This window comes from Tenrec ecaudatus, chromosome 2 (assembly GCF_050624435.1).
Source record: "Tenrec ecaudatus isolate mTenEca1 chromosome 2, mTenEca1.hap1, whole genome shotgun sequence".
NCBI classification, from domain to species: Eukaryota; Metazoa; Chordata; class Mammalia; order Afrosoricida; family Tenrecidae; genus Tenrec; species Tenrec ecaudatus.
In genome coordinates this window covers 156,422,836-156,441,159 of record NC_134531.1, presented here as the reverse complement: position 1 = coordinate 156,441,159, position 18,324 = coordinate 156,422,836, and the positions used below count along the sequence as shown (strand labels likewise).

General features: G+C 38.7%; 1 protein-coding gene and 1 non-coding gene across 2 annotated transcripts in view; both read right to left on the bottom strand.

The window, feature by feature from the left end:
• SPINK5 (serine peptidase inhibitor Kazal type 5) overlaps positions 1-18,324 on the bottom strand; it is a 77,259-nt gene that overhangs the window by 20,040 nt on the left and 38,895 nt on the right. The window contains exons 18-25 of the mRNA XM_075542704.1: positions 16,016-16,103; positions 14,584-14,711; positions 13,476-13,539; positions 9,902-10,029; positions 8,318-8,408; positions 5,308-5,435; positions 1,416-1,482; positions 34-161 (exon numbers count right to left, since the gene is read on the bottom strand). Coding sequence (XP_075398819.1) covers positions 34-161; positions 1,416-1,482; positions 5,308-5,435; positions 8,318-8,408; positions 9,902-10,029; positions 13,476-13,539; positions 14,584-14,711; positions 16,016-16,103 — 822 coding nt within the window. The remainder of the gene's footprint in view (positions 1-33; positions 162-1,415; positions 1,483-5,307; positions 5,436-8,317; positions 8,409-9,901; positions 10,030-13,475; positions 13,540-14,583; positions 14,712-16,015; positions 16,104-18,324) is intronic.
• On the bottom strand, positions 11,333-11,466 carry LOC142442186 (small nucleolar RNA SNORA42/SNORA80 family). Its single transcript, XR_012783416.1, has one exon. It is a non-coding gene; the product is annotated as a small nucleolar RNA SNORA42/SNORA80 family (small nucleolar RNA).

The window sequence follows — 18,324 nt, the reverse complement described above, 5'->3', positions numbered from 1 at the left end:
TCTATTTTTTTAAATCTTTCACAAAATACTCACAGTGGTTCTTTACACATAGCACACTTATTGCCATGTGTCTTGCCATCTGGACCCCGAACAGGGTCACTCTCCCGAGTACAGATTAGCTTTCCATTTTTCATGTGACCTCTAAATTCATCACACATATCCTGAAAAGGAGAGAATTCATTGTAAATGCCATGGTCACATGGTATTTTATTAGATTTGAGAATTAGAATATTTTGATTGGAGAATTAGAAAAGTTGGTAGTGCCTTAAGCTTGTTATAGACATAATAATGGCCCAATGAAAATGTCCATATTCCACTTCTGAACTTTATGAATATGTTACCTTACATGACAAGGAGGAACTAAAGTTGAAGCGGTGAGTATGCTTACTAATCACTTGTTCTTGGGATGTGATTGTTCTGCAGTATGCGAATGAGCCCAATGTGAGCATGGGTGTCTATAAGGGAAAACTCAAACGCACTGCCATCAAGTTGGCGCTGAGGCACAGCGCCCCTGTAGGACAGGGTAGACCTGCCCCTGTGAGTTTCTGACACTGGATCCCTTAATGGGAGCAGAAAGGCCTGTTTCTTTCTGTGTGATTGCTGGTGGTTTTGAATTGATGCTCTGCAGATCTCAGCCTAATATGTAAACACTCTGCCCCCAGACAAAATTCAGAAAGATATAGAATGATAAATACTTGGGGCATTTATGGTGTGGAATATGGAAGAAGCATGAGCCAAAGAGAGTAGACAACTTCTAGAATCTAGGAAGGGTAAGAAAATGTATGTTATTCCTTATAAACAAAGAAATGAATCCCTACTGACTCTCTGATTTTATCTCAGTGAGATCTAAAATTTTACCTTAGTCAGATTAGCAAACCTGACTGTGTGTGCCTAAGGTCACCATATTTCCAGCAGTTTGTAATAGTAGCATAAAGGATCTGAATATCATTTAACTGCCTATCAAAAAACCACCTATCATTTCACCTGGCTTTTGAGAGTTAAATAAAGAGCTGTTTATAAAAGTGCTTCCTAAGTGTTAGACTAAAGCATTTCCATTTGCTGTAAGATTTTCACATGGACTGAGCTGCTGAAAGGTCTTGTTGTCTAATCAGTTCTTCCTCCATGGATTTCAGTGAAATTGTTCCTCAGAGTATTCAAAGGTTATCTTATTATAGAAACGATCACCAGGCCTTTCTTCTGTGGCACAGCTGGGTGGATCAAAACCTAAAACCTTTCGGTTTGTAGTCAAGCATGACCGTTCTTGCCAACCAGTGATTTTAATCATGACTTCTGATCATTTAAGGGGAAGATCGTAATTGGCCACAATGACATTTTCTTTCCATAGTTTTGATGGCCAAGCATGGATTACAGAAATACTATTTTGACATTCTTGACAAAACAAGCAAATCACTTACCATTATGGATGCTGATTCAGTTCCATTTGATCTAAAGTCAGATTTTTTTTCATCTGCTTCTTTTTGACTAGAAAAGAGCCAACAGACAACGTGTTAATACATACTCAGAGTTGGACAGAGTAGTAGAGTTGATGTATTCTAAACCATCTCCTACAAAAGGACTTCTCTGTATGTCCCAGGGATGGGTAGTCAGCTCAGGAATGACGACCTTTATGCAAGAAGCTGCCTCATCACAATGTATACATTCTAGGTAGAGCAATCCCAGTATCACAAACTCCCCACTCTATACCAGCTTTCTTCAAATGCCCAGCCTTCCCTTGAACATCAGTCATCCCTTTCAGCTGCCTTACATTGTCACATGGTTTTTAGTCCTGCCTTATCCGGCCCTGGTGGTGTGACGATTATGTGCCAAATGTGAGGTCAGTGGTTTGAAACCAACTGCCACTCTGTGAGAAAGATGAGGCTTTCAGGGGAAATAGATCTATGTGTCTATATTTATAGGTTTAGTATTAAGGTGGCAGAAGGACCTTGGGCCTCTACTCAAACACTCCCTCAATGCACGAATACTTTCTTTTATTAAATTGGAACTCTATGATGCTCACTCTCCCGACACAACTGCTGGAGCCAAAGTGGTTGAACAAGTAAATGTGGTGAAGAAAGCTGATGGTGCCCGGCTATCAAAAGAGATAGTGACTGGGGTCTTAAAGGCTTGAAGATAAACAAGCAGCCATCTAGCTCAGAAGCATCAAAGCCCACATGGAAGAACACACCAGCCTGTGTGATCGAGTGGTCCCGAAGGGATCAGTTATCAGGCATCAAAGAACAAAAAATCATATCATTGACTGCACACCTCCATGATAGGATCACTGAAGACAAATGGGTGAATAAGCAAATGTGGTGAAGAAAGCTGATGGTGCCCGGCTAGCAAAAGAGATAGTGTCTGGGGTCTTAAAGGCTTGAAGGTGAACAAGCGGCCATCTAGCTCAGAAGCAGAAAAGCCCACATGGAAGAAGCACACTGGCCAGTGCGATCACGAGGTGCCAAGGGACCAGGTATAAGGCATCATGCAAAAAAAAAAAAAGATATATGTGTGTATATGTATATATATGTATATATATATATATATATATATATATATATATATATATATATATACCATATTAAATGAAGGGGGAAGTGCAGAGTGGAGACCCAAGGCCCAAGTGTCGACCAATGGAGATCCCCTCATAGAGGGGTTTAGGAGAGTAGATGGGTTAATTAGGGTGCGAGGTAGTACCAATGAAGAACACAGCTTTCCCCCAGATCCTGGATGCTTCATCTCCCCAACTGCCATGATCCGAATTCTACCTTGCAGGGCTGGATAGGGCAGAGGCCGTACACTGGTACATATGAGGGCTGGAGGCACAGGGAATCCAAGGTGGATGATACCTTCAGGACCAAGGGTGTGAGGGGTGATGCTGGGAGAGTGGGTTGGAAAGGGGGAACTGATTACAAGGATCCATATGTAACCTCTTCCCTGGGAGAGGGACAGCAGAGAATGGGGGGAAGGGAGGCTCCGGATAGGGCAAGATATGACAAAATAACGATGTATAAATTACCAAGGGCACATGAGGGAGGGGGGAGAGGGGAAGGAGGGGGAAAAAAAAGAGGACCTGATGCAAAGGGCTTAAGTGGAGAGCAAATGTTTTGAGAATGATTGGGGCAGGGAATGTATGGATGTGCTTTTTACAATTGATGTATGTATATGTATGGATTGTGATAAGTGTTGTGTGAGTCCCTAATAAAATGTAAAAAAAGAAAAGAGGAGAAAAAAATGATTAGGACAAAGAATGTACAGATGTGCTTTATACAATTGATGTATGTATATGTATGAACTGTGATAAGAGTTGTATGAGCCCCTAATAAATTGTTAAAAAAAAGAAAAAAAAAAGATGAGACTTTCTACCCCTATAGACTTACAGTCTCAGAAGCCCACAGGGTCAGTTCCATCCTGTCCTATAGAGTCTTTATGAGTCAACATTGACTTGATGGTAGAGGGCCTTTTTGGTTTTGAAATCTTTTATTACATATCTGCTTATCTGTCTTTTACCTGTGTTCTATTACATTATATCATAGTTTCAACATGGGAGGAATATTGCCTTACTCATTTTTGCATTTTCTGTACCTCAGCGACTGTTTTCCACATAATAAAACAGTCAAATAGCATAGATAAAAAATGTTAAATGAGAAAAAGTTTACCATATTTTTCTATGTCTGAGAATCATGTTATTCTGCCACAAAATTATCTACTAGTGTGTAAGACAGAAAAAATAAAAGGCATGAAGAAATATCTAAATTATTTTCATCATAATATTTTTGTGCAAATGTTATATTGTTGTTAAAGCACCATAATATTAGTCATCCAGTAGTAGTATTAATGACAATGTCAAATGTCACTGAATGAACCAAATATAACCAGAAGGAACCTTAGAAAGAAGAATGGTGATCTCCATCTCAAGTACTTTGGACATGTTATTAGGAGAGATCTGGAAAAGGACATCAGACTTGGTAGAATGTCAGCAAAAAAACCCAAGATACTCGAAAAGATGGATTGACATGGTGGCTGTGACCAAGGGCTCCAACACTTGTGAGGCTGACACAGGACTGGGAAATGTTTCTGTCTGTGGTCGCTTTGAGTCAGAACCGACCCAGTGACACCTAGCAATAACAACAACAGTAACTATTTGACTGAATACTAATGTTATCGATAGTGACAGCTCCTATTCTCTATGTACTTAATTTGTGTAAGGCATGGTGCTAACAGTTTCACATACTTCATCTCTTTTCTCTCTCAAACAAAACACCACATGGCAATGTTCACTGAAATCAACCACCTAACTTCCAGCGTGTTGAAGTCTAAGGGGGGGAAATGACTTGCCCAAGAACATGGAGCTGTAGCTATCAGATGCCCACTATGGCATTGCTCCACTCTGACATCTGGCTTCTCTTGAAGGATCTTTCAGATGCAAATACTAGACTAATAACTGGATTTCATTTTCAACTCTGAAGTTTACACCCCATGAGATCTTTAGACTACCAAGTATTCCAATCCTCAGGGTTTTTTTCCACCTGTACATTGCATCACATTTAGATTCTATTTATACACAAGAGCTTTGCTGTGATTGTCTATATTTTTTCCTTCCATCCTTCCTTCTTGCTTGCTTCTCTCCTTCCTTCTTCCTTGCCTCCCTCATCCCACCTCCTCTCTCTCTGTCATTGTCTCTTCAGCTTTCTTAATGGGAGGGAGGGTAGTAAAGAAGAGGTACTGGGAGAAGAGTATTAAGACCATGTCTAATTGATGTCATTGTAATGGAGCTGTTGAGTTTTTGAATTACCAGTATCCTTCAAGGTCACTTAGAAAACTTCCTCCATTTACAAATGAGACTAAGACAGTATGTTACTTAAGGTAAGTAAATCAGAGGTCATTGAGCTGTATCAGAAAACTTTTTGATTCCCTGCCACTTATCAGGGGAATAAAGAGAAGAAGTAGGCCCTAGAATATGCAACACATGAGTTCATATGATGAAAGTTTGTGGGAAAATTACATTATCAAGTAATCCCATCTGTCCATGAACCTTTTCAAGTCCCTTGAACATATCACACACACACAACCAAAATAACTGGTCTTTACAATTTTGCTGGTCAACAATTCAAAAAGGTATTCTAAGGAACAACTATCTACCGTAATGGTAGTTTGAGGTCAGTTATGATGGAAAATAAAACAGAATCAGTCACTTGATCAGTTTTCATTGATGAATTAACAAAAAAATTATAGGAGTAATAAAAAATGAGAATTAGACTTTAATAAGTATGTGATTATCTTTAAAACATGGTGGCTGGTTTCCAAACTTACAGGATCTGTTTGCACATAGTGCACTTATTGTTGTATGATTTCCCATCAGCTCCTCGCACAGGATCTCTTTCCCGAGTACAGGTGAGTTTTCCATCCTTTGCTTTTTCCCGAAACTCAGCACATTGATCCTGGAACGGGAGAAGAGAGAAAGTCTCCTGGGTTACTTAGCTGACCGAAGTCTAAAATTTGTTCAACTGAAGTGAAAATCTTCTCTACCTCCACTACAAGGAGCATCACTTCTAAGGTTGCTCCCATGAAAATAATATTAGATAGAAAAATTCATATTTTAATTATAAGTTAGTTGAGCTTACTACTAACCAAGCTTTTAAGTTTCTACACTGGAATATTATAAATTTGGCTGAGATGTAATAGTGTAAAATAAGGATCAGCAAAGTATGCCAAATATACCCAGAGACCACATTTGGCCCACGGTCTCCGATAAATATGGATATCATGTTATAGGACACAGACTCGCCTGCTCGCTCACTATGGCTGCTTTCACACAGCAACGGCGGCATTGCCTACTTGCAATAGAGACTTGATGGGCCTAAAAGCCTAACACATTTACTACCCGACCAATTGGAGAAAAAATTTCCTGATATATTCTGTAGCTTAAAAGAGGAGATTACAGTGAGAAGCATAAAATTATAAAAAGGAGGTGGGAAGGAAGACATACAATCTTTTTAAGAGTTTGATTGGCATATAATTCACATACCACACAATTAAATGATTTAAAACATTAAAAAGAATTGAGCAATCACCACCAAAATAATTTAAAACATTTTCTTCATTCTTGTATTCGTTATGATTGGCTTACCATTACTCCCCAAACTCACTTTCCATAACCCTAAGGAACTATTATTTTAGTAACTGACTATAAATTACCTATCCTGGGTATAATATTAGTAAAATCATACCACAACCACCACCACCCTCCAACAGGGTCAGTAAAATAGAACACACATACACAAACTCACACGCACAATCCAAGAGAAAACAGAAGATAACAGAAAATAGAACATACTATGGAACCCCCAAATCCATTTGCGTGATCCCCGCATGAATTAGGCCTCTGGTGAATCTCCCCTGAACCTAGTCTAGGCATGTGAATCTCCGTACTATCAGATGGAGAGCATTGTAAAATCAATTAATGAAGATGTTTCCATTTTAATATTTTCTGCTTTCTTTTTAATGGAAGTTTTTCTCTGTTTTGTATAGTCATTGTTGTTGGGTTTCTTTGATTGATTGCTTCCTGCTGTGTTTTGTATGTTTTCTGTATATAAAATTTAGGATCGGAAAAATCTACAGAGACAATAACAGATTAATAATTACCTAGGGCCATTGCAGTGCAGAATGGGGGAGGGGAATGGGGAGCTAACAACACGGGGTATGAGAAGAAAATGTTCTGAAGTTGATTCTGATGATGACTGTGCAACTCTTCTTAATATGATGAAATGATTAAATTGGGTCATATTTGAAGTATATGTCATTAGAATTATATATTTTTCAAAGAGGGAATAATAAAAGGGAAAACAAGTGCTAAAATGTTGAATTTTAACCTCGCATGTTTGGAATATTTTCCAGTGCTGTCTCAGGGTTGACTACACACTTTCCTAGTCAGTGATCTGCAGGAGTTCAATGGCGGCTTAGTCTGCATGGAACCCTTCAAATGGACTTGGAGTTTCACTGTCATCATAGCCTTCTGTCAACTGGGTGCTCAGAAGTTGAACTTTAATACCATTCCCTTCTCTGATCTTGGGTTTTATTATTTACAATTCTTTGATGACAAGGGCTGATGTGTTCCTTCCATGTGAACGTAGCTGGCACTTCACTTAAATGACTGCTTGTTTTAAAACAAGCCTTTAAACCACCATACAATGTTCTTTCTGCTAGCCAGGCACCATCTGATTTCTTCACCACACCTTGCTAGAGCACCAAATCTGCAGTGATGACATCATGAGAGCAAGCATAGAGCAGCGCCCCATATGAAGGACTAACTGTCCTTAGGTTTAACAGATGTTGCCTTTGAGAGTGAGAATTAAGCCCCTTAAAGCAAGGAAGATGGAAAACAGAACAATCAGAGTTTATCAAGGGTAAATGTGTGGTATATGTCAGATCTGGCAAGAGAGATGTTTGAAATCCCAACATCATAAGAAGTGAAATAAGATGTATTACATAGGTGTATTAAATAGTGATCACACTACTAGGGAGTGAGCTCACCGAGAATGAGGCCATGCTGACACTGAAAATGGTCTCAGGAAATAGTTTAAGAACTTGCCTCACTTTTAGTTTATAGTTATAATACACTACTGCCTTAGATCAATAGAAATAATGCCTCCTAAAGGTGATTGCATTCAGTGCAAAGAATAATAATGGGAACAAATGAAGGGCCTGTAGTGCTGATGAGATCATTTACGGACGTGAAGGACAGGTTGCTATTAAGAGTGGTGAGAAGACTAGGATAGTCACCCTGCTTCTAAATATCTCCATACTTAAAGAAAATGAAAGGGACCCAAGAGAGGCCAAAAATCCCAGATAGTCCCCAATTTACACCATATTCAAATTATGGTGAACTGCACTTACTATAGTGCATGTTTTGTTTAATCTCTTGTCCATCTTTTCAGCAATATGTAGTGCATACAATATTAAAGCACATAATTTGCTGTTATTCTCATGTATGTTTTCAATGTCAAAAAACAAAGATCAGATTTATAAAAGTACTGTTAATAAAAGATCGTAATCATGAAAACTAAGAATAAGAAAGCAAAGATTTTCACGTATGCCAGAATGAACATGTCCTCAGAACAGAGCAGTCCTCAGAACTGAAGCTCATTCAAGGTTGAGAACCACCTGTTGATCTTACCTACAGTATCACTAGTGAAACTCCTCCGATCTTCCAAAGATATTCTTCAATCGAGCACTGTAGACACTTAACTTTTCCCAGTGCCATGTGACTGTCACATCGCCAAGTTCAACCCACTGAGGTGACACCCTCAGAAGTTGCTCTCACCTGAGCCTGACCATCTTCTCCTCCACCATGTCCTGAGGCAAGTCTCTGATCTTCCTCCTCTTTCTTCTTTCTCTCTTCATCTTCTTTCTGACTGGAAATTAGAAAGCAGCAAACAGGAAATAATAAATTGAAGAGGCTGGAATGATTCCTATAATTTTTTAATCATATGAGTATATCAAACTTGTCCAGATTTTGTCAGGCTTTATTGAATATTTATTATGTAGCAGATCCTCGTCTCAGAAGTAAAATAATTAGTTATGTGAACTTCTTTGTATGAAATAACTTCATTCTTTGAAGAAAGTAAAGATCAAGCTACACATGACCAGGTGCAATATAATGGGAACAGTTAATAGCTATTTCAAAAATCTTCACTGGACACCACCTGCACAATTTCTCACAGAACTTCACATTCACAAGGTTCACAAATAATTATCTTCTATTTCAAGTGTATGTTTCCTTCTGAATTTTCTCTTTCAAAGGACAATATTTTTGAGTGATATATAACTGCTTCTAGTCCTTCGGCTCACAGCTGTTGCCACATAACATTGATTTCACCTTTACAATGCCTCCCATATGGTCCATCTACCTCACATCCTCCTTCCCTCCTTCCCAATGCTCCAAATATTTCTCAGTGAATTAATGGCAAACCTCCATAGTGTCAGTAGCATTCTGAGTCTTAGTTCCTTCCTGCATATTACCTTTTTTATAATACTATCTTGTGAATGTTCCTGGAAGAATGACAATTATGCTACTTTCTTCTCCCACCTAAAAAACCTTAGCAGCTTCTCACTGTATATATTTTAGAATTCTTGGTCTTGATGTCAAAGGTAGTAAAGCTACAGAGTTCTAACTAAAGAAAATAATTTTCTCATTTCTGTACTTAGATACAGTTTTCTTAATTTTAGATATTCCACTGATGGTGTTCTCTCCTTCCCAATTCATACTGCACTGCCCTATCACATACTTACCAAATCAAAAGTTTAATTTATTCTCCTCCCATAAAACTTTTCTATCCCTTGATGTACCATATCTCTGTAGACATCAGTTTGCTTTGAGCAATTCTTCCTATGTACTATGTTAGCGTGTGTGCATGTCTAATCTCTGATGGACCACATGATCTCTGATAAGAGTGCTTATCATCTGCATTACAGAGTCTTCATTATACAGATTTTACATTTCAGATGCTCAGAAAAAAATAAACAAAACCATTTCTAAACGATTCTTTTCCTGTAAGGGTGATGGTATCAAAAACGTCGGTAGATTAGCAATAACATATGGTTTTGTTCCCAATTGGAATTCTAACCTGAACCAGAGAATAAATCTTATTTCAAAGCAAAGGATCTAGACTTTTATCCAGAAAGATGCTGTGATCTGTGATTCTCTAACTTTGGAACTCTTGGCGAAGGCAATAGCCTACTTATACAGTATCTTTTCCCTAGAATTGTGAGCCTTGGTCTTTTGAGAGAATTTGTCTAAAAATGCTTTACAGATTATGGTGTTTTATATGTAATGAAATATATTCTTACAGCTCTGACCCCACCCCAACTCTGCTACCCACTGCGGTGGATTCATCTGTGCACTCACAAGACTGCCTTACACATGGCACATTTGTTGCCATGGGTCTTGCCATCTGGGCCACGCACAGGATCATTTTCTCTTGTGCAGAAAAGCATTTTATTTTGCATAAGACTCCGAAATTCACTGCATGTATCCTATAAAAAAAGAAGAAAAGTCAAGTGTTTGGATATTTTCCTGGAAATTATGTTTGCTAGGTTTCTACTATGCTGGAATGAAGTGGGGAGGAAATTTGTAAAATTCCCAACCCCCTACCTCAACAACCGCATCATTCAATTGTTATTAAACATATAGGCATCAAATAGTGTGAAGCGGGGCAGGGCGGGAGATGTGTCTGTGCCTGTTTGTTTCTCTTGAAATTTAACCCCCAAATACAGGCTACGCCTGGATTCACACAGAAGCAAGACTCTTAAACTGCAGTCTCTATGTCGGGCTCAAACAGTACTTGGTTTTATTGTTCAATACTATTACATCAAAATGCCATACAAAAATCAACCAAGCGACCAATGAAACACTTCATGTGTCACAAAATCAAAAGCTTCATGTTTGGATAGAGTCTCTAAATTCATTTTATTTAACTACCTATACTGCATCTTAATCCCTTTACATCATACCTGCCCAGAAATCATTGGCTGTGAAGGGACTACTTTACAAGATAGTCCACACTGAAATAAACTATGCATGCGTGCATGTGTGTGGGGTAAACCAAACAGTTAACATGGTTGACTGCTAATGGAAATACATAGATTCAAAGTACTCAGCAGTGATTCAGGAGACTAATAATAATAATATTTATCAAAATCTGGTGTATCACAGTTCTACTGTGACATACCAATGTTTGGAGTCAACTTGACAGTAACTGCTTAGCCATAGCCCTACATTTGGGAGACCCTGAAAAATAATAGTAAGTCCTATATAGGAGCTACTTTAAGGATAAATGTGTTTCTGACACAAGTCATGGATTTTTCAATCACCTCTCACAAATGTGAAAGTTGGACAAGACATTGGAGGGCTGAAGAATGGAAGTCTCTGAGTTATGCGGTTGCTGAGGAATATTAAATATACCATGGCCTGCAAGCGGAATGGACAAATCTGTTTGAAAACAACTTAGAAGTGAGGTTGGTGTGACTTGATCTCATGCACTTTGGAAATGTTATCAGAAGGAGCCTGTTTCTGGATGGGACATCATGCTGGGTAAAGTAGAAGGCAAAAGAAGAAGAAGGCTCTAAAGATATGGACCGAACAGTGGCGGTACCAATGAGCTAAAAGATATGAACGATCGGGAGAATGCTACAGCATGGAGCAGTGTCTCTTTCTGTTGTACAGAGAACACTGAGTTGGAACCAACTTGATAACATCTAACAACAGCAAAACATAGATTTACTTTTATAAATTGTCCTAGAAAGTAGATCATGTTTCTGTTCTTTCTTTTTTTTTTCTTACTGTGCAAACCTCTTCAGTGCCTTAAGCCCACTGGGTAAATCCAGGCAATGGTTCGGGGTGACACTTTGTTTTAGCATGGGACACTGTGAGAGGCCCGTGGGATCAGACCTGCCACAAATCCAAACCCATGCATGATCATGTTTCTTTAAATCAGTCGATGAAGATGAAGTGTTTCAAAACCTCCCTCAGAGAAACAGGGTATTTATTTTCTTTCATGTGAGACTTTTATCTTTGGTAATATTTTTCTTGGCTTTCTTTGACACCTCCCTTGCTCCGCTCCAGAATCTAAACATTGCCAGATTCTGCAATTACACCATCCGCAAAAAGATTTCACTCTCGTTCTCATTCTGGAATGTTCTCTGTTCTTAAAGACTTTGGAATCTAGTCCACATGGTCAAAATAATATTGATGAATATAAATTAGATAGTCAATATAAGCCCTGAACTCTGGTGAGAATAAGGTGAAATAATATATCAGCAATTTATCACCATGTAGACTACATTTCTACAAAGCACTCCAATTCCCACCGAGTTGATTCTGACTCATAATGACTTTATAAATATATAAAGATGACTTTAGTGAGAGCAACTTAATCACTTAGGATCATAGAAATGATTGAATTTTATCTTCTTTTTCTGAATCTATTAGTTAAAGTTGATAATGTGAACTGCAGTGTGATTCTTTTTCCTAACTCTGATTCAAGGTTCATTACCAGAACTCCTAACTTATCAAATTTAGTGGAAGAAATGTGGTTGGTGAGACAGTTTGTTTTTACTAACTAATGTGAGATTAATAATTGGCCATTACCAGAAAATTTTCTCTTAATATATTGGACTAACATTTGTTCAAACAAGGCACTCATAGTATTTTTATTTCAGATCTGCAATTGGGTAAATACAACCACACAGAACGTGATGTTTCTTTGGAGATCATTTTTTTACTATCAAGAGTCTTTGAAGGTGAAAATAAGTGACCCTAACTCTGGAGTAGTCTACATGGTGTCAGTACTTCTGAACCCAAGAAAATATTATTTAAGGATACCTCTTTTCTTTATTCCCCCCCCCAAAAAAAAACACTGGCACCAAAAGAAAACTAAATATAAAGCATGGCATACGCGGGTTTTGAACAGGTGCGGTCACACCAAACAAAACCGACTCTTAAATGAGAATGAAGCTGGGTTGGATGCCAGGAAGCAAGGGTTTGGATGCATTCTTCCCACTTTTCCCTGGGAGAACTTTGAATTACGAGGATACAGGTTCGAATAGGAATGCTCTATAGTCTCTGAATTTTCTATCTTCTCAGTTGTAAAAACATGAGAGGGGTCATATTGGACTCAGCAAACGGAAGCCTTTGGGGAAAATCCAGGCCATCTTCTGTTTGCATAAAGCTTTATTGGAATACAGCCGCATATTCGTTGACGCACATCTTTGGTTGCTTTGGAGCAACAGCAACAGGGATGAGCAGTGTCTGCACCCAACTCAATGCCCCGAGGCCTGAAATATTTACTCCCTGTAAGAAGCCCTTTCGATCCTTCATAACGGCTGTTGTGAGATGCACCAAGTTGATTTCTTTACTTATGTGAACTCCATGTGACGGAGTTGAACTGCCTTGCCAGGATTTTCCTGGTAACAATCTTACACATGCAGCTTGCCAGGGCTTTCTCCCAAGGAGCCGTTGAGTAGGTTTGGAAAAGTCAGCATCAATAATTCCATGAGTTGTTTTTAGAGAGAGAATGCAAACCTCCTCCTTTCTTTATTTAAAAAACAAGCGTTTTATTGTGAATTGGGTGAAAGTTTACAAGGCAGAAGGTCAGTTATACATTCAACAATCCATGCACAATCCAATGCACCCATTACGATCCCCTCAAGGTACCATCATGCATCCCGCTTCCTCCCTGTGTTTCCTGCTCCCTTTCCTCCTCCTACCCTAACTCTCTAAACTTTGTCCTTGGGGAAATGCTGCTCTTTTGATCTTAGATGGGTGATTACTCTGAACGGGGGTGAGTTCAGGTCCAGAGCTGAGGATGACTAGGAACTACAGTATCAGGAGTTCTACAGTCTCTATCAGAATAGCAAACCTGGTCTCTTTTATTTTTATTTTTCATCCTTTCATCAATTTATCAATATTCCAGGACAACTACCTTATCAGCTTCTCTTTTAACTTTTGTTCTGGAATTAACTTCATTTTCTTTTGCTTCTTGTTGGCTGCAAGAGAGGGAAAATAGATAATTAGTCCTCGTACTCAATGTATTAGAAAGAGGAAACCCTCTCTAGACGGAGACCACCCATTGCTTCTGTACATCTGCCAACTTAGTTTGGAAGTGGGAAGGTGAATGCACACCTTCTCATATTGTTTTAATATGCTTTAGTAATAAGACAAACATGCCATAATACTCCAGAAAGTAAATTTTCACTATTCCTTTTCTCATAGAAATTACAGGTATTCTCCTTTTTGGCCTGGTAGCATAGTGGTTATGTGTTGGGTTGCTAGCCAAAGGTTGGCAATTAGAACCACCTGTCACTCTGGGATAAAAAAGTGGCCTTTTACTTCCACAAAAAGTTACAATCTTGAAAACCCACAAGAGCAGTTCTACGCTGTGGTATAGGGTCACTATGAATTGGAATCAACTTGCTGTCAGTGAGAGGGAGTGTGCTGAAGGACACGGTTTGTTCTCAGCTACAAGATGAAGGATTGGTGCTTGGAAAGGTCTAGAAATCAGCTTTCATAAATATTACAGTCAAGAAAAGTCTGTATAGCCCAATTGTAGTCTGTAAAATATGTGGTCACCATGTCCATGATGGCATTGGACAGAATATATATATATATATATAGTTTTTAGAATCTTTGGTCCTTCTCCTCAGAAAAACATCTGAAATATTAAACATATTGACTGTCCTGTCTAGTTGTTAAAAGATTTCCAACCATTAACATCCAATGAGTAGATTTTTGGATTATCTGTGACGTGACCCACATATGCAGTGACAGAAGTAATTCCATGTCACTGACTAAGGAGAATTAACCCCCAGCAAATAGTCTTCCCTTGATACTGCTTCAAGCACCTATCTGAACAACAAGAATAGTAGGATAAATGTTGTATGAGTTTAATAGAAACTATAGAGAACTCAATAGAAAGACAGTGGTCCTGACCTCTGTCTTAGAGAGAACCTTCGATAGTACTCCTTCACCCCCTCTACGTCTGCCTTCGCATTCTGCCTGCATTCTGTAGCCATGATGGAAGCACTACTCACAAGAAAGCCTCACACATGGAGCAAGTATTGCCATGCATTTTCCCATCAGCACCCTCGATGGGGTCATTCTCTCTGGTACATGGGAGCCTTCCATTCCTTACATAGTTACGATATTCACTGCACAGTTCCTAGCAAATAAAGGGAGGATTCAGGAATCAGAAAAGAAAATGCGAACAATTATGAAATAATGACCCAAATATAATGAACAGATTGAGTACATTTGGAGTCAATATATGTGTATATGAGACACTGTACTGTCACTTAGGAGTGAGTTCCTTGGGTTTTTATAGAAATCATAGACATAACAAGTATAATTATTTTATAAATAAAGAAATGTAGACACACAAAAAATTAACTGCCTGACCTTACTGGGAGGGGACGGGGCCAAGAATGACCCCTAAATCATCTGTCCTAACCATAGATACCCCTGAACAGCATGCTTGGCATGTTCCAGAGGCAACAAGTTGCCCGGCGTGGCTGGCACAAGGGAATAATGGGTAGAATCATAGAAAATAAGGACTGAATGTTGACAAAGTTTAGATTATGTGAGGTGTGATAAGCCATGACATGGACATTGGTTCTTACTGTTGGGCATCTTGATATTCCTATGTGTTTAAATAATTCCTCGAGGCTCATAGCTAAGAATAGACTGTAGGAAGCCAAAATAAGAGTGCAAAGAGGAGACAGGAATAAACTTTTTCAAAATAGGGAAAACCATAGAAGAAATGATTCTGGAAGTAATGAAAACCTGAGACGTGGCCTGAAGAATGTCCCAAGCAGCAGTAGGCACCAATCTAGAGTGCTCCAGAAGCTTTGAAGCCACACTGATGGCTTGGTACTGCTTTCAAACTACTGTTTGCTTCATCATTGTTCTCTGAGCTCTGAGTCATCATCTATACAATGCAGATAATACTACATACTTTGAATAGTTACCGCAAAGATAGTTATAAAGTGTTTACACTATCTGGCATATGACAGTAACTAAATAATCAATAGCTTTCACCATCACCATCATCGGGTGAAAGTTTACAGAAAGGAAATGAAGGGCTCAAAGATTTTCTTAAGCAAGAGTTTGCCAAAATTTCGCAGAATTGTGGTCAAATTGGGACTAAAGCCTAGTTACAACCAAATATGTAGGAAAATCCGAGCACCTCCCTCTATTGGCCTGCCTGCAGACCGCGAGACAGAATCTAGGTCTCGTTCTTAGAGGGGCCAGTGTGTCAATGACTGAGCTCCTCGCTAATGCTTAAGGAACTAGACCAGATTGAAGCCAACAAATTGAAGAACAAGGACCTCATATTGCACACGGTGATGCTCGTTGTCAGTTTACAGAGGCACAAAAGAAGCTGGGGTGAAGAGGAGGAAGTAGGAGCTGTGCAAAGTGAAAGGATGACGGAACATTTGCTAGGTTGTGCTGATCTAAAGCAACTACCTGTATTGCTTCTCTCTTAACTTTTTCAGCCTCAACTGTTCCCTTTTCTTCTTTGTCATTTTTGTTTTTCTCATCTTCTTCAACTTTGCTGTAATAGAAAAGGAAGATACAAACTAAGTATAAATCTCCATTCTTTTTCATAGTATGATTTAAGAAGGAATGAGGATCTTCATTGCATTCCCATTCAGACATACATATTCTATCTACATCAAGATTCAGTCTTAAGTGCACATTATCCAGTCCAAAAGTTCCTATTGCTTTGGCAAATCATGTAGATTATTGGAGATAATTACTGTACAATCTCTCAGCCTTTAAAAATTAAATGAAACGTATAGTGCCTATGATGCTCACTCTTTTTCATGGTATGTAGTGCCCAACTGATATTTTTCTGCAGGTCAGTAATTTTTACATCAGTGATATAAAAGATGTGACAATTATCGTGATTTCATTTATTATAAAACTTTTTTCCCTATCTGAAAAGCTACCATAACAATGATGAAATCAAGGTTTGATAATGATACTACAAAACCAAACTCGTCATAAATCATGTTGAGAAAAATGATATATATCTAAAATATTAATAAAATGAAAATTAAAGTCAAAATTTAAGGTTGGAGCGCAATACGGTTCAACCAATTTTTTTGGAAGTTGATTTTGAGTCTAATATTCTGGCATTCTTACCATGTTGACTATCAGAGCGTGAAAAGTCCTCAGCTTGTATTGTCTAGTTATTTCAGTAACCCCCCAACCCATTGCAGGTTAGTCCAATTCTAACTCATAGCAATGGGCACCCTAAGACAGAGAAGAACTGTCCCATAGCCTCTCTAAGGCCATAAATCTTCACAGAAGCCAACTATTGGGTTCAAACCTAAAGCCTTTTGCTCAACAGCTGAGTTTTTAACCATGCGCTAGCTGGGCTCCCTCACATTTTAACAGCACCAACAAATCTATTAAGCGAATGAATAATCCTTGTTACTTGAATCTCAGGTCACCATATCGTACTATCATAATTATTGCACCATCAAACTCTCTTTTTGCGAAACTAAGAGAAAACTTAAATTTGGACCAAAATATGTGAAAGCTGAGGAGTAAGCGATAGTTAGGTGCCCATTTAATGAGATATTGTTTAAATACATTTCAATACTTATTTTAGGAGGAGACTTGGAGGTCCAGATGGAAATTAAAATGAGAGCGAGCCAGCAGCCATAATAGTAATCAACTTCTGCTCTACTGTCCAATGAGATTGAGTCCTGGCCCCAAGATCATGCCACTGATGGCAGAATGATACGTTTGGTTTCGAATCAATTTGTGCAAATTTATGAGTTGGAACCGTAGTAGCAATATTCTTTTACTTACCTTTATGTGTATATACAAGGGCGCTTCAAAATGTACATGGGAAAGTGGAATTAAAAGGTAATGGAATTTTTCCCTGAAGTTTTGTGTGTATATGTATACTTACATACTTAAGTATACACATACATATAAATAAACATACATACGTATGTGTATGTTTACACTCAGACACATGTATAATATTGCTGTTGTTAGATGCCAACAAGTCAACCCTAGAGAATAGGTTAGAATTATCTCCTAGGGACAGCCTAGGCTGAAGTCTTCGCATAGTGCCTTAGACCTCCCAGCCACTACCTCATACTAGGTTGAACTCTTTTTTATTATTATTAAATCATTTTATTGGGGGATCATTCCGCTCTTATCGCAATCCATACTTCTATCCATTGTGTCAAGCACGTTTGTATATTTGTTGCCATCATCATTTTCAAAACATTTCTTTCTCCTTGAGGACTTGGTATCAGCTCCTCATTTCCCCCCTCCCTATCACACACTTCCTCTCTCATAAACCCTTGATAATTTATACATTGTTTGTATTTTTCATGCCTTACACTGACCTATGTCTACCTTCACCCACTTTTTTTGTTGCCCATCCCATGTAGATCATTGTGATTGGTTTCCTCTTTCTCCCCCCACCTTCCCCTTCCTCTCCTGGTGTTGTTACTCTCATTATTGGTCCTGAGGAGTTTATCTGTCCTGGACTCCCTGTGTTTCCAGCTCTTACCTATACCTATGTACATGCTCTGGACTAGCCGGATATGTAAGGTAGAATTGGGATCATGACCGTGGTGGGGGGCGGGGGTAGCATTAAAGAACTAGAGGAAAGCTGTATGTTTCATCTGTGTTATGTGCACCCTGAACGGCTCATGTTTTCCTTGTGACTCTTCTGTAAGGGGATGGCCAATTGTCTATAGATGGGCTTTGAGTCTCCAGTCTGCACTTCCTTCTCATTCACATTG